The sequence below is a fragment of the Atheta coriaria genome, unplaced genomic scaffold (genome assembly GCF_025399875.1).
Source record: "Atheta coriaria isolate IRGN ID8LTWV9N9 unplaced genomic scaffold, Caltech_Dcor_3.1 hic_scaffold_6_pilon, whole genome shotgun sequence".
Classification (NCBI taxonomy): Eukaryota; Metazoa; Arthropoda; class Insecta; order Coleoptera; family Staphylinidae; genus Dalotia; species Dalotia coriaria.
The window spans coordinates 1,747,957-1,764,606 of NW_027045448.1; the positions used below are offsets into that span (position 1 = coordinate 1,747,957).

Genomic DNA, 16,650 nt, shown 5'->3' on the forward strand with positions numbered 1-16,650 from the left:
CCGCATAACTGGCATATCGAATAGCCGATAGGCAGCCATGCAGACTCTAACCTATGTGTGCACGCTATGCTCATAGTAGCTGCTTGTAGAGTTTCATCAATTCTCATGAATTCTATGGGCTTGTGTGCTGTATAGTGAATTTGATATAAATGTGTTTATGTGTATTTACTCTATTTCGTTCCACTTTAATGTGTGATCAATGCCAAGAGGCTACTGGGCCGGCACGGGCGCATGTATTTTGAGGAAAATAAGACGATGTGAATAAGTTGATGCATTAAGAGAGTGAACAAATGTTGAATATTACAGCTACAGCGCGGTATTCAATTTGCGACTGGAGCGTACACCGTTCAGTGCCGTATTTCACAAACTCCGAATGAGAAAAGGATAAGTGAACCTTCAATGAAAATCATGGGTAAAAAGTAATAAGTATCCGATTACTGATTGTAAATTGCAAATTGCCTTTTGTCATTATTATTTACTTTGTTTAATGGAATAACGCAAATTGTGCCATTATCGATTGTATTTTTACGTTTTGCATTTCTTCGATTCTTGGAAGTTTCAACTGATAGGTTCTGATAATTTCGCAGTAATTTCACTGAATATTTTTATGCAGCTCCAGTCGCACCGGAAACATTAATATTTTACTTCTAATATATTTGCTGAATGTATTTTTTGTTACATTTACCTAGTTTATTTAGTATAATTTGTCTTACCACTTGCAACATAAAGATCGCATTTATTGATGCACAACAAGAATTATAAAAAAAAGTCCAAGTCATTTTTTCATGATTCAGCAGGGATTTTACCACAATGCATGTGCTCTATCTGCACGACGTAATTGGGTCGAGCGCATCAAAGCTGACGCGTTCTACTTTCGTTGCACATTCGCAAGAATATTACTAGGTTGAGTGTCTTACGAGAGGTACATTTACCTGTACATGCATTGCGCGATTAATTCTCATTTTTATCATAGAAATGAAAAATTCTGCGCATGACTCTGTGCACTCTATTCGGTAAGGCATATTTCAAATTTAGCATTTTATGCCCCAATTCGGCGAGGTACTTTCTAAATGTTCAAAAATTAAATCAACACAGCTAGCGTTTAACCTGCGATAGAAACAAGTGACCTCTTGTATAACTCCGCAACTTCAACTAATTCTCTATAATTATACAATTAATCTTCAAGCGTGGCATTCGGGTGCTTCAAAGTTTCTTATAATTTGCATAGTATTATATAAGTTTTTCGCCTGTTTGGTCGCGGTTGCGCTCTGTTTTCGCAGCATTCATACGTTTTGGTTTGTTTTGTTTGCGTGGTTTTATCGCCGTACCTCTTTCATAGTTCTGTTTCACTATGAAAGTCGTGATTAAGATAAACGGTAGACATTACATCGCGAACGGCGGCGCTCATACTCTATATCGAAACTTGTATGCGCAAAAAGCGCCTGCGCAATTATTCATCAAGAACATCACGTTTTGGGGCCTCGCGTCCCTTTAAATAGTTTTGATATAAAACCGTATACATAATAAATGCGGAGCCGGCGAGCGCAATTTAATAAATTACATTTTACTCGAATGGCGCGCGTTCGCGCTCAAGCTGGGAAAACGCGCACCGCAATGCATCACTATCGCCGAGGCGAGCCGAGAAAATATGCACACACTCTGTCAGCCCGTATCTGTGTATGCAGCGGCGATATTTACCGTTTTTTTATTGTGTTTCGGTGCCAGCCTTGCCGAATAAATAATGAAAGAATTTATGAGTTTGTAAATTTTAAATACTCATGGAAGATGTAAATAATTTATCGCGCCGCGACGCGCCGGTACAAAACGATCACACGAATTTGAATAAACACTTACGAAAACGCCGCCGTCACATGAAAAAGCACACTTTTTGGGGGTGCATTGAAGGTACTTTATTTAAACCGACTTTATCGCGTGTGATTCGTATAACATACCAACAATAACAAGTCTGTGTCCTTTGTCTCGCTCGCAGACTTTACATTTTTCGATGTGCTGACTGTCGGGCGGCTTCGACGTCGAGTGTCTTACGAGCTGTGGCCCTGCGAGTCTTGAATCTTGTACGTAATAAGAAAATGTATCGGTCTTTTGACCCTAAGCGGCGGCGCCGCGCAGATTTCATAAACAAGTTTATTTTCCACATAAATATATACTCGTAATGCGCCCCGGCAAACGCGGCTTGAAGTATGGAGTGCATGCGCCGCTGCGCTGCTGTAATTACAGTGAAATATTATTTTTGGGAATCGTTGTGGAAGTGCTCAAGAGGCAGGCCGGGCAACCCATTAAACGGCGGCGCTTATAAGTTTATACACTTCGGTCGGCCGGCCGGGAAATTATTAATACGGCGGCGGCGTTGGCATTATTTAAAATGATTTACATCGGCGATGGCGCGCGCGCGTGATGGACGACTTCGCGGAGCGATATAGTTACGCGCCGCGCCACAGAATTGCCCAGGGAGAAAATGTCTCATCGGCAGCGGAATCGGGCGCGTCGAGTTGTCGCTCAGGACCTTTATCACTAAACACGATAATTACACGCGGTTTTCACGTATTTTCAAGATTTATTCGTGTCGTCTACCATTTCTGCTGACAGTTTCAGACGCATATTATGGTGCAAATGAGGTGCGAACCAAATCATTCCTACGCATTATTTAAAATTGCATTTCGCAGATTATATACCTTTTGTCATTCCTGTTGAGGCGGTGCCATCTGTTATGTTGTGAACGAAATTCGCCAGATTTGCCACAATAACTTTCGTATTTCCAAATATTTTCGGATCTGCAACACTGCACACACATGGAGTAAGTGCATCTATCATATCGGACGCGAGATCAAAGCTCGCGTGATGCACGCGCTTCCGCTTTGTTCGCGCGTAAACGTCGAGTCACCGGCGAGAGCGTTTACCGTGCCGGTGTCCTATCGGTGACAGGAGACGCGACGAGCGCACGGAGAGTGCTAATGTTTAGTAAATTATTCAAAGTGCATCGCGCCCGGCAAGAGCACGCCGTCCTCATGCACTTGGCTACTCATCGTCGCCACGCTGCACCGGCGCTGGTCCCTCGCTCACTCGATCGTGTACCTACAGAAATGCATTAAAGAGCACTTCGATTCACCCCGGACTGATTGATATTTCAATTCAATTACGGCGGGCGCGCGCAATTATTTTGTGCCAGACTTCATAATACAGCCGGCGGTTTGGCAAAGCATCGAGCCAAAGCTGTGTCTCGATCCGAGACACACTGCACAACTCAATATGCAGCCGCGTCGAATGAAAGCCGGGCTTGTCGTCGGCAATGAAGTTGGCCCTTCTGCGCGATGACACAATTATAACCTAATGCCCATGCCAATGCGTCGCGATGACAAAGTTAAGTGTTTTCGCTTCGAATATACGAATAATTTGCGAACAAATCGACCAATTTTCTTCCATTCGTCAGGAGGTGGGGAGACGCAAGTCGTTAAGGGAAAAAAGCGTTTGCCATAAAACTTTTTTTTTTGCTTTATTATATTTCATACATTTGAAACGAAAAAATATATAAATCGCTTTATATTTTATATGTTTCGTACATTATAGAAGAGCGGCAATAAAACAATGCGCGAGTAATTTGTAATAAAAGCGAATTTAATTTTTTACGGCGCGCAGTAAATTTTGTTTTTATTGTTTTTATTAATACTTTTTGGTATAAAAAAATGGTGGCCCCGCAGTCTTTGTCTTCGCGCCTGGCAGCAATCGCTAAAGTGTATTTCGTATCTCTATAAAATGCGAACGAGTACAGCGTGTCGTCATATAATTTTTCAATTCTGAGCGCGTCTCACTCCTCTTAATGTCATTGTTTGTCATGTATTCTCTTGTTTATAAATGTATAAATGCATCACTAAATTTAATTTGTTTTAAATCCGCTTTTATTCCGAAGCGCGCTTTATATATAATTTATGTTTTTATTTTGCCGGCAGACCAGGCGAAACAAGCACATAAAAGTTCATTATTAATTAGAAAAGGGAGACTGAGGCGAGAGTGTAATGTTTTGTCACTTTTTTTTGCCCCGGCGACAATCGATAGCAATCGGCACACCCGCGAAATTAATTACAATGCAAAGCCGAGTTAATCGTCTGGAAATATGTAATTTTAATTTTCTTATTTTTGCAATTCTCTCGAGGGGTTGCAAAAAATGCGCAGACACGAAATGTCTGAACAAATAAAAGCATTACGATATCAAATGACAAGTTGACACCGATTTAATTGTCTTGTTGCTAAACGAGGAGTGGAGTAATAAAGTCTTCTAAAATGTCCCGCAGGAATGCTTGGCAGTGTTAACTACGACTGTGCAGATGACTAATAGCAATTCCGGAGAATTGTTCAATCCAAATGTACGTCCGATTAGCGGGCGTAGATGTGACCGCTGGATAATAGAAATAGAAATTTGAATATATGGCGGCGGCGAGTCGGGCGCAGTGAGAGAAATAACATATATAAACCGTCGTGAAAATTTAATTACGTGGTGGCAATCCTCAAAATTTCGATTGGCTGAATCTAAATTGCTATTACTGCGAATGCATACGGTTTCTAACACGAGGAAGGGGCCGCCAACCCAACATGTCCACGGTGATGATATGCAGACTGGTGTGATGTTACCGATGATCATGATGTGTAGCCAGTTGCCGCCACCTCCATCATTGCGGCCGGCCGCTGGAAACCGCGCACGTACCGAAATGTATTTCTGCATTGTAATTTAGTTTGATTGGATGAAATACACGTTAAGTACGTTTATATTGCTCATTTTCGAAACTCGAGCTTCCCGACCACCGCATCCATCGCCAACGCATACCTCTATTCCTCTATTCATATTTGCCTATGCGCTCCGCGCATGGCTTTATGGCACGTCGCATTATCACTTTAACAACCGTGTTATGTTTGCCGCCGCCCTTCATGCAGGTTACACTTTCCACACATGATTTTCCCTGCGCATTATTTCCGTAAGTGTCGACAATCGAAAAGAAAATAATGCTTTTTGCCTGTTTGCGTATTATCATTGTTAATGTCCGCTAATGAAACCAGTGACCTAGTCGAATTTTAGCCGTGGTTTTTTGTGATTATAATTTTACACACTTGGCAACACTCCAGCACGACATGCTTAATGGGTTACCTTTAATCTTTCGTTACTCATTTTTCATAAAATTGAAAATTGCACGGCTTGTAACTGAATATTCTGCTGTATCTTAATGCGCAGCGACGCATAACGCACTTTAAACATGCAAACTATTTATAAAGGAAAGCAGCATGCGAATAGGCATTAAATGTTCATCGTGTGCACGATTTAATAACTCACCGTCGGTATGCAGATATGGATGTCTCTGCATTGTGCGCTCAGGAAAAATACTCCAGCATCCTCTAATTTTTATTACGACATAAAGCGGATGCGTGTGCGGATAGCATTACTAACCAGTTGGCAATGCTACTGATTTTATATAACATTTTCTGCATCGAATATTTCATGCATAAAATCATTATACTAAACATTTCTTAAGTATTTAATTTGTACCTGTACATAGATATATAGTTTATTTCTATAAATAAGTGAATCGCATTTAAAATAACTTTGGCCCATGTCAGATATCCACAAGACTTAAAAACTGATCGCAACACAATAAAAATATTAGCTTTTTAAATGAAGATATACGTATTTTGTTAGCATCGAATAGAATTTTCCAAGGCGTTTGAAACAGAGTCGAAATGGTAAATGAAATTCACTCGGCAACATATTAGAAAATTAATAAAGCGATATTTATGGCGGCAATTTTTGGTGTGCGCGCATTTTTGCATTTTGCGCCGAAGCCGCTTCGGAAACGGTTGCAACGGCGCGGCGTATTTCAGGCGTTTATTCTAGATTAAAACAGTTTATTTTAGATATTTATAATACGCGCCGCCGCCACTGCCGAGCGGCCGGCTTACAATGCAGATCAGTTGTCGGCGCGGCCGGCAGGCGAAATAATAAAAATACGAAATGTGACGTCGGGGCAGAATTTATTGTTTTAATAATGGTAAATAAAGCAAGCAGATTCTGGCCGCTGATATAACTCGCGCCTGCCCCCGACACGCCGCAGTTCGAGGCATTTCGCACGTATCACATTCGCTTTTCAACACTTTGCACAAACAGGGCAAAACCCACCAGCAGCGCACACATATCAAACGCCGCTTTTGTCGAATTAAAGTAGAATGCTAGGTTTCACTTAAAATGTACCATGGACCGCTAGGTATATACAATTGTTAAAACTGCGAGAAGGTCAAGAAAATTCAAAATAGGGTTTGTTGTTGGAAGCATATTTAATATTCTGCTGCTGTAAATAGGAAGAAACGCAATGAATCATTCTTATGCGACACGTCACTTGCAATCTGATGTTAACAACGCATGTGATTAGATTTATTCGTTTTGATTTATAGCGCTGTGCATATTTTATAATGCTACATTAGATTATGTATTGCCAACCAGTCGGTTTTGGTGACATTTGCTGACACTTTTCCACTTGCATTTAGAATGAATATGTTTCTATAATTTTTTTACGAAATCGGCAGCATCTTTTCTTGTATAGCCCGGCGCCTCCACAAATCTAGAAATATTCTTACCCTATCGATGTCTAACGCTGGCGTGTGGCAATAGTGCGATACGATACAAATACGTCACATTAAATATTCATTAGGGTCGGTTCGACCGATGTGGAGGGTGGCTAGAAGAACCTTGAAATGCACATCCAAACATCCATTATTCAATTTACTTGAGACATCGATCGTGCACCCGGCAAGCTCAAGGGGTGCCGCGGCGGCATTCGGCTAGCCTCGCACACAATGATAAATAGACAAAGCCGTTATATAATTATAGAAATTCCTAATTAAATTGTAGCCTCGGATTTCGGTGCCTTCCAATGAAAACCGCCGCGTCGCGCCACGTCTCGTCTCTATCATCTCACAATTGCACCGCACAATGCGCACTCGCCAGCCAACGAATCAAACTCTCCTACCTTCGAGTCAAAGCGCACCGTGTGTGTGCATCGGGCATTCTCTATCACATTTGCATTCGCTGCCACCGTCTCATCGGTGGCACTGGGCAAGCTTCTACCAAGAAGCGCATTCAACGTGCGCTCTCTCACAGCTACTTGTTAGCAACACGTCGGGCGTTTCGGGTACGCGCTTCTTAGCTTCAGATTCACCATTTACTGCGGCCTTTATAGAGCGCTTATGGAGATGGATAACGTACCTATTTACTGCCTGTACCGCCGCCTGCTCAGTGCGATACATCTTCGGCTAATGCCACTCGAAACTCGGCATTGTTCTAGTGGCCAGGATCGCCACAGGAGACGACCGGCTGACAGTTGAATTGAGCTAGGGCATGTCATAATCTCGCCCCCGCCTCCCAGCTCCAGACGTGCACATGGGGCATTGGAACGTGTCGGACTTAATTTTAATTCGCTTACATTATATTCGTCTAGCCTGAATGTTTCATGCGGATGCGCGGCGATCGATCGCCCTTTGCGAATCGTACGTTATACGGACATACATAATTAACATCGTGCTGCAAGCTCGTCGGTGGGTGTATAGTGAGCGATTTCCCTGCGGAATCATCGGTTGCGTCTCACGGGGCGAGAGTGCAAGCTCTAACATGGTCACAAACTACACCAACGATTTTCCTAGCTAGTTTGCAATTTTCACAGATTTAAAAATAAAATCATTCGTAATATTTTTCAATTGTGTTTATTTCTTTTCTACTATTTCTATATTTTTTATTTACCTAAATTAAATTATGTGCTTTATTGTTAGAGGGTGCGTTTTTATTATGACCAATAATTCATATGCAAACATGAAACATGGAAATAACGACGATTATAATAACCTTCAGTTGTTTTCTGCGTCCCGCATGCAAATATTTGTTATTGATAATGCCATAACTTAATGGGACTTAATAGAATCGTGTCAGCCGAGCGCGCAATCAGCATGGCATAACTTGTAACAAATGTGGTATAGAATTGGTCAGTTGGGCAAGCGCACGTCGATTTCTTGATTTGCTCTATCGAGGTGCGGTCCGATTGTTTTACCGATCGCGCCCTCCCGCGAATGCAAAGATATGACGAATAAAGTGATCGCATATCACACGCTATGGTGTACGACACGGTGCGCCGGCCATTCGAGCGGTAATTACCATAATAAACAGTAATTATAAATGACAGTATAAATACGTAATGAATGGCGCACGACTGCGGAGTTTGGCGAGTGCGGCCGAGATATCTCTGCGGCGAGTAATTCGTGCGGAGACAAACGCGTTGTGCAAGCAGCGCAGAGGGACATTACCACTTTGAAATACGGACTCTACGGGGCAGCTCGTTCCCCGGGAGCCCGTGTCTTGGTTTGTTTATATTTGCGGGCGACCATTTGCGTTCGTATGCGCGCCGCGCGCATTCATCATTTATACGATCGTTTGGCTTGTTACACGCAATCACCATAAAAATTTGTCTTCTGCACTTACAGATCGCGTACGCGAAACAGTAGCGCACATTTGTTATAATAATAATTAGCCCGGTGGACATAAATTATATCGCGCCCTGCTTTTTTCACGCACGCCGCCATTTACAAACGCCCAGACAACTAACGAATTGCTCATAAAATTGTCGCGACTACGTGAGTTATTGAAATAAGTCATAAACACCGGGAGAATTAAATTTTACACTAAACTTTTATAACGCGCAATCGCAATTGCTTACCGGGAAGTACACATATTTTAAATGAATGACTTCGTGGAATAAAAATAACGTGTGCGAATCGAATGAACGAATCGAAAATTGTTAAGTAATAAGTTTCATTATTGGGTGTAACTAGCACTCAACGGCAGTACCGTTACGGTAACAAGCTGTTACTGTTCGGACATGGAGTCGTATATCATGACTGCAATTCTTGCAATTCGCCAACGGACTTGTATTTGATTCGCTACTCAACTACATTCGTAGTGCGCATGATTGATAAGAACGAATTTATAAATTCCAACGCTCTAACACGAAGATCGTGCATTCCAAATCGATTCCGCATGTTGTTTTGCAGTTTACTTACCTCGAATTGCAAACCAAATATTTTATTAAATATGCAACAAACAGTTTTAATCACACATTGATTATTGAGATTTTTTTGCGCTTGGTTGTAATTTTAATCCGGAGAATGATTGATACAAGATTTGTGATTTTATGTTTCTGAGTTCGACATTAATCTACGTGAAAGATGACTATTAAGCAAACAAGAAAAAGGCGCACGCTATACGCCACATCCATATCCGTAGATAATGAATATAATAACAATCAGCTTGATACACATGATCCTCGAGCTTATAGATATTCGCACGTATTCTCGAAGCGGCGCGATAGCGAATACGATTGCAATTGCAATGCATCGTAACGAATCTAATTCATATTTAATTACAATTTCGCATCACAATGGGTCGCATTCGTTCGACAATGACGTCGCGTCTCGCTTCTTCTTACGTGCCAGGGGGTTCGATCGAAACACACGTGTTTCCGTCCGCGTCGAGCGAGCGTTATCTACGGCGATCGGCACTCGCACATCTGACGGTGAATTACATGTTTCGATGTAATTTTCATTAATCACTTTAATAAAATATGCAAATCACTTACTTAGGCCTCTGCGCACCTCTATCCTATTGCAATACCTGAATTGACGAGTGCTGCTGATTATTTGCAATTAGTTTATATTTTACGTGCCTTCAATTCATGTTTATTTATTAATTAGGGCGATTGTGCAAGGTGGCTTTTGTCTCCTCTCGTATCGCCAAATCATTATCGATTGGCTACAATCCGTTACATTTCTTGAGTTGAATTATCAAATTGGATTTATTGTAGTGATATAAAACAACAAAAATTATAACGAACTGCATTTATGATTCATACGTAAAAATCCATGCGTATTCTAGCAATTTAAGTTTTTAAGTACGTCATTTCCAGAAATCTCGTTCTCACGTTGCCAATATCACAGTTAAGAAAATTTATTTGTTCAATGAAAAACAATGAACTTATAAAATTAGAACAAATATGAACGAATATGTGAACTAATAAATCTTCGTGTTTTACGCGTTGGTGCGTAATTGACTTATTTCCGAATCAAAAGATTGTGTCAACACAACGTGAGGCTTTGGCTTCGTTTGAAACTGCGAAAGTGTTTTAAATCAAAATACGTGAATAAATTCACACGTGCGTTCAATTACTGCAATTTCTATATATGATATTTATAAATCTCTATATTTAATTTTGAAGTCGCTATACGCCGTTATTCATCGTTATTCATCTGTACTTATATTTTATTTCAACGGGGAGCGTGCGCACGCTCGTTGTATAAATATTTCCAGTGGCGGCGACTGACTTCTTTTCGCTAGCGCTGAAACGCATTTATATGATTCATAGCACGCGCCAAAGAACGTTGTCGCTTTGTAGGATTTAAAATGCAAATGCAATAAAAGCGCTAAGCGTGCGTACTTCATGTTTTTATAATTATTATTAACATAATATGAACCAAAGCGTTAAATATTAGCTGTGGGCAAATAGCAAATAGTCTTATTATATTATTTATTTTGAGCAATCGCTGCGTCGGCAAATGGCTGGCGCGCTCGAAAGTTCAAAGAAATTCCAACGCGCGAACGTCGCGCAGTTTTATTATATTATGTTTACACTTTATTTTATTCAAGCAGCAGCGGGCGGCGCGCCTGGCGACGAAAAGAACGAGCAAGCCGCAGCTTTAATGTCGGATGCGAATTTAATAATGCGCCCGCAACGCCAGGATGCAAACGCCGACGCGTAATTTGTATTTATATTTTCGGACGCATTGTTACGCTTTTGCTTTCGGTTTTCGGTTTGGTTTTCTCCACGAGGGCATTGTCGGTTTTCCACAAACACACAACGCTCCACAACAAACGTTAATTCGAGTGGTGCATGTTTATATTTTATTATGGCGGCACATTGTTGTGCATGCACGCGCCATGTAGTTATGCGGTTTTAAAGTGTTTTAACGCCTCGCGTGCCGACGCCGACTTGCGCTAAAGACCTATTAAAAATCTGTCGTGTAAAACAAAAAAGGAACACGCCGATTAATCGTCGGCGGCGCTAATGCCTTCCGTGATAACCGATTACGCACGAACACCTCGCGCACAACAAGCTGGTTATCAGATGGGCATTAATACACATTAATTGTTCCATCTTGTGAGATTAATTTTTGCAGCACTCAGTCAGAAAAGAATAAATCACGTATGAGCTATTAAATGTTATGTTCCATTATGCAAATGGCGATTCTTCATTTTAGCACACGACTCATGTAACCATATCATTCGCATATTCATAAATATGGAATATTTTAATTCGTTATTTATTTGCTTCATGCATGCAAACCAGCAGTACGTAGGCCTGTAGCACCGCACAGACAGCACGGATTGTTTGAAAGTTGCACGTTTTGTCGAGACAACATCTGGATATCTGGTATACCTACATTATCATCCAGTGCATATTTATGCCTTTCTCTACATGCACCAGGCAACCGAATCACTGAGTAGCAGCTTTGCAAACCGCGTTTTTGTTTGGGTTTAAATAAATCGGCGGCAATTTTCCGCGGGCCCGCCGCCGTTTCGGCCAAAACACGGATTTCCATTACGAATATTCAAATATTCCACAAAAGTACAAACCGAAAATGCGACAGCCGAACGCGTACGTGTAACTGACAGCCGTCAATGCATCCTGCGCCGCCGGGTGCGAATCAGTTGCCGGTGGTAATTACGTGCTTTGTGCGAGTGCGAATTCCCCGTCCTCTTCGCGGCATCTTTCGCACTCTTCGCTTCGAATTTTACAAACCCGCGCATTAGCGCATTTGGAAGCTGTGTTTGACATTTATTTGCGATCGACAGCTTGCAGCCGATGTGCGTCCGTGCATTGATACGTCCGCAGAGCAACACTCGATACATGCAGGAGCCTCCATCGTGTGCAATCGCGCTTAATTATTTAGCAGCATTTTCTTTGAGCGCGACACACACGAGGAGATTAATAATGAAACAGCGAACGACGCGATGTGATGATTGTATGCATTGCTGCCGCCATCGCGTCATCAATAGTAATGTATCCTGACTCCCCGGCACACCAACTTCAACCCATCAGCAACGCCCTCCTACACGACTGCTGCTTTTGTAATTTTACAAATCGCATATGCGACGTGTAAACTCATCGCATATTTATTTAAATATCAATAAATTTCTAATGTGTTGTTTACAGTTCGAACTTGAACAATGTACAATTCGGTCATAATAGTACTTATAAGTACCACATGAATTACTTTACTTAAAATTCAACAACAAAAAACTTGTTCATGTGAAATATAAATTAACAACGGGAAAGAAAAAAAGAACACGATAATTACATGTAAACGTCATCTGTAATTACAATTTTCAAAACTCGTGCATGCATTCAATTCACAATAAAAATAAAGGCTGTCATCTTCGCATAATGTAATTGAAAACCTCTTTTATTTTCGTATTTCTTTTGTTTAGTCTTCGGTTCTTTTTCGCGGTATTTTTTACAACGCATGCGAAGGATTGGCGCCGGCGGTGGAACGGATGCCTGGCGATGATTATTTTATAATAACATTTTTTATTGCACTTATATTGTAATATATAATAATAAGGGCAATCGGCATGCAACGTATGGTGGCGGTGTACAGGCGTAACGCAAGTATGAATGCAAGCCGAGTATAATTAATTTGTGACTTAATATATCATAACATAACGAACGTGCACACGTACACGTTGTGCAGTAAATTAACGTTAACGTGTATGAAATCATGGCGCATTCGTGGGTTCAACTCATGTCGTCATTACTTTTTATTTTTATTTTTTTATAACATAATTCTATTTACATCACTAGCTGAAAAAACTGAATAAGCGAAGTTGAATTGTAACAATACGAAATGTTTACAAAACAAGCAGTATCATATTATTTCACTTGTATATATTTGATATTCATGTCTGCATTAACATTTTTTAACGAAAATCTATACATTAGTAAAACAATGTTTAAATGCTCTTGTGAACAAATTAACGGGCAATTATATGCACAATTATAAATGCGTTCTTTATAATGTTAGACATGAATAATTGCCGAGTCATTAATATCTAAGTTAATTTATTGTTGCTTGCAACTCCATCGATAATTGATTTCATGCATTGTGACAGTGTATGAAAAGCTGAACACGAAAATACATGTCTATTAGACGAATCAGCGAAGCGGTTTTTTGATATTATACGCCACAAAAATAAAAAACCTCACATTACAATAGGCGTATTTACGGTCGTTGTAAAGTAATCAGAGTGCGTTTGTTTAATTATTTTTATTCCATGAACAAATTGCAACGTTTTTTTTACTAGCGCCGATGTCAGTAAAGTCGACGATGTGCATTTAATGGGACGCGATGACGGCGGGATGACAGAAATGCATATCAAAGCCATCGTCGTGTGGCTTTGACAAGTTGATGTATTATAATAGGAGTCTTCTCTACATCGTCCTCGTCATCGTCAAAGTCGTCATCGAGTTTAAGTGGAAACGGACGTCGAAATGAAACTGCAAAATATGCAACTACCAAATGTAAATTAAAGCAAAGTTTTATCAAATAGACATATTTATATTCTGTTAGGAAAACTCGGAATCGTGGGTTAGTTAATTGTTTGGTAGAAAATTGCGAGGTGATGAAATGTTTTAGTCAAATTGGCGCAATTTAAAATAATTTCTTTAATTTTACATAGGTATATGAATTGATAAATATATGTGAAAATGAATTCTGTGAAAATGAATTCTGTGTAAATTTGTTTGGTTTGGTTTTGTGCAGAGTGGCAAATAATAAAACAAAAATAGAAGGAATACGCTCTGTTGCGGCGGTGGCTTCATCGTTCGGCGCGTGTAGTTTTCACCCACCTGTTGTTAACCGCGTCGATTTCATACGTTCCATCCGCGCCAGCACACTCCCGATTCTCGCGCACGCCGAAGCACCAAGCGCCAAACGCGCTAACGTGCTAACAAACGAGAGGGCCGTGCACACAATGCGGGCCGCGCTTTTTGTCATGAAACTCGTGAAAAGCTCATGACACACGGCCCGCACCTCCGTGTCCACTCTGGCATGAACCTACTCGATTCACCCAACAAATTAAACCGCACCAAAATCTCAACAAAATCACACTCACATTGCGCATGAAAATTAACCACGAGTAAGTCTTTAGAGATGTGGGAAACCGCATAAGCGAGCAAAGGAGCCAGGAACACACGCGTCGTAATCATATTTCTCCGCGCATCGTTTGCGAATTCGTTCATTGTCCAAATAAGAATTTCAATTTCAAATTGAATTCACAATTTACATTTTCCGAATGCACGCTGGGCTTTGCTACCGATGCTAAATATTTCGCATGAGTAACGTGAGAGCGCTTGCAGCGAGAGATCAAGACCTCAAGCAACGCGCTCGCAAGGGCCTGCGGGACCACGAGACGACGATGTCGACGATGGGCATAAAACAATTTCTCCGCTTGTCGCGTTATGTTTATGACTATATCTGCGCGCCGGCTCCAAAGGTCCTCGCGAGTTTACGACTGGAGGCCAGCTCGTTAGGAGCGTACTTTATTGACGTTTGTGATGTATTTAAGTGGCATCACGAACTCGAATTTACCGATTTACCCAATCGGTCGGCACATTTCTTGCCATTCGTCTCTTTATTCCGTTCCCGTCTGCTCCAATTTTTTATAGCTTATTTTTTTACAATCGAATTCTAGATCAATTGTTTCAATTTCTTAAATGCTCCCCAAAACGACTAATAATATTTTGTTTTATCAAATATGTTTTTTCTACTGAATATCCTAACAAAGTTTAGTGGTTATCAAACAAAATTATAGCGTTTTAATTCATTTCACTATTATTCGTATTTATATACGTGTAATACCTAAGTTTTTATGAGGTGTTTTTGTTCGCGGTTCTCTTCATATATTTATTCAAATGAGTGTTTCATTTTGTTGTTGTCAGAGAGTGCGAAACAAGGCGAGGACGACGTTAGCAGTCATGAAATTGTATTAAATTACTTCCGATAACAATAAATCAAGGCATTTTATATTATTTAAGCATAATGTATGTGTAAAATTTAGATGTTGATATTCTTACGACCTTACACTCTTTGGAAAAAAATATGTTGGTATAATATGTTTAGCAAAACAGGCTTCTTTGTGTGTGCGAAATAACTCAGGAAGACTTAACTATGATAGATATTTCCGTCCAAAATAAAGTCAAATGTTCTACATTTCTGTTACGTTAGACATAAAACAATGAATTTTTTTGTCCTGCAATGTACAAGAAAAAATTATATGACGAACCAATACTTCGAAAACATTTTAAAATATCCCACTCATCTTTTAAAAAGTCTTGCTATTAACTGGTAATTAATTAGTCATTTGCTGGGTACATAAGCATATAATGCAAATATTGATTAAAATAGAACAAATGACGTGATGCAATTCATTATATTAATGCAAACGTTTTATTTACTGTTTTACTAGTTTATATGCATTATTATAGTAACTTTTTAATGGTGGTTGTATATTATATGAGTTATAATAGACGAGGGCAACATTGGTGGAATATGCTTTAATGGCGAAGGCACATTTCTTTGTGCTTCTCGGCCTGGAGATTGTCACTGATAAGCTGGGAACGGCGCAGAAAATATTACAGAATAATTAAATTACACCTTGGACGGTATCTGGACATCTATTATAAATAAATTCTTTTTTATTGTAACAAACGCCAAGCCTTAATTAATTTACATACGACACGCATGAAATAGTTATTTTTATTTAGTCTTTCGTTTTAAAATATGTTGCATATTAAGATAATAGAAATAAATTTCATTTTAATATTATGTACAACTTTTTATTCAAATCGTACATATTGCGCCCTCTTTTGCCAAGTTCGGGAACTTGTTTCTTCGTGAGAATCGCAAACATGTTCATTTTTATTTTATTGCATGATTGATTCGAATCGCACTAATTTATTTTTTAATTGTTTGCAGGCTAAATTATTGGAATCTTCACACGCATGGCTTGGCGCATCAACTTCATCGATTGCCGGTAAGTATTAAAATAGTTAGTAAGTTCAAATTTCTTCGATATAAATTTGAAAATGTCTATTATTTCTGTCCAACCTATTTCCAGCCTATAATTAATGAATTTAAAATTCCTTCAAACAAATTTTCTATTTGATACATTATATTTCCTCTCTCGACGCCGCTCAATTAATATTCATTTTCAAGATTGTCATCAGTTCAGAGATTAACCGATCAGACAGCATTCTTATATCTTTAATTTTCTCGTTAATATTTATAATATTAATCATACTGTAATTTATTTATACGTTTAATGCAAAAGTGCGTGCATAATTAATTTCATCTTGCAAGTTGTGTGCGTCTGCCGCCGGGATGCCGATGATTCAGTGTTTTTATTTACTGTACGTAGAAAAAAATACGCAACGACCAGGGAAATTTTTCGCCAGTCATTGTGCAAAGCGGAGAGCGCGTGTTATGTTCGTTTGTGAA

General features: G+C 39.8%; 1 protein-coding gene across 2 annotated transcripts in view; it reads left to right on the forward strand.

Moving 5' to 3' along the window:
- LOC135793208 (protein bric-a-brac 1-like) overlaps positions 1-16,650 on the forward strand; it is a 203,217-nt gene that overhangs the window by 176,015 nt on the left and 10,552 nt on the right. For both annotated transcript variants that reach the window (XM_065304067.1, XM_065304068.1), the window contains exon 6: positions 16,129-16,186. In XM_065304067.1, coding sequence (XP_065160139.1) covers positions 16,129-16,186 — 58 coding nt within the window. The remainder of the gene's footprint in view (positions 1-16,128; positions 16,187-16,650) is intronic.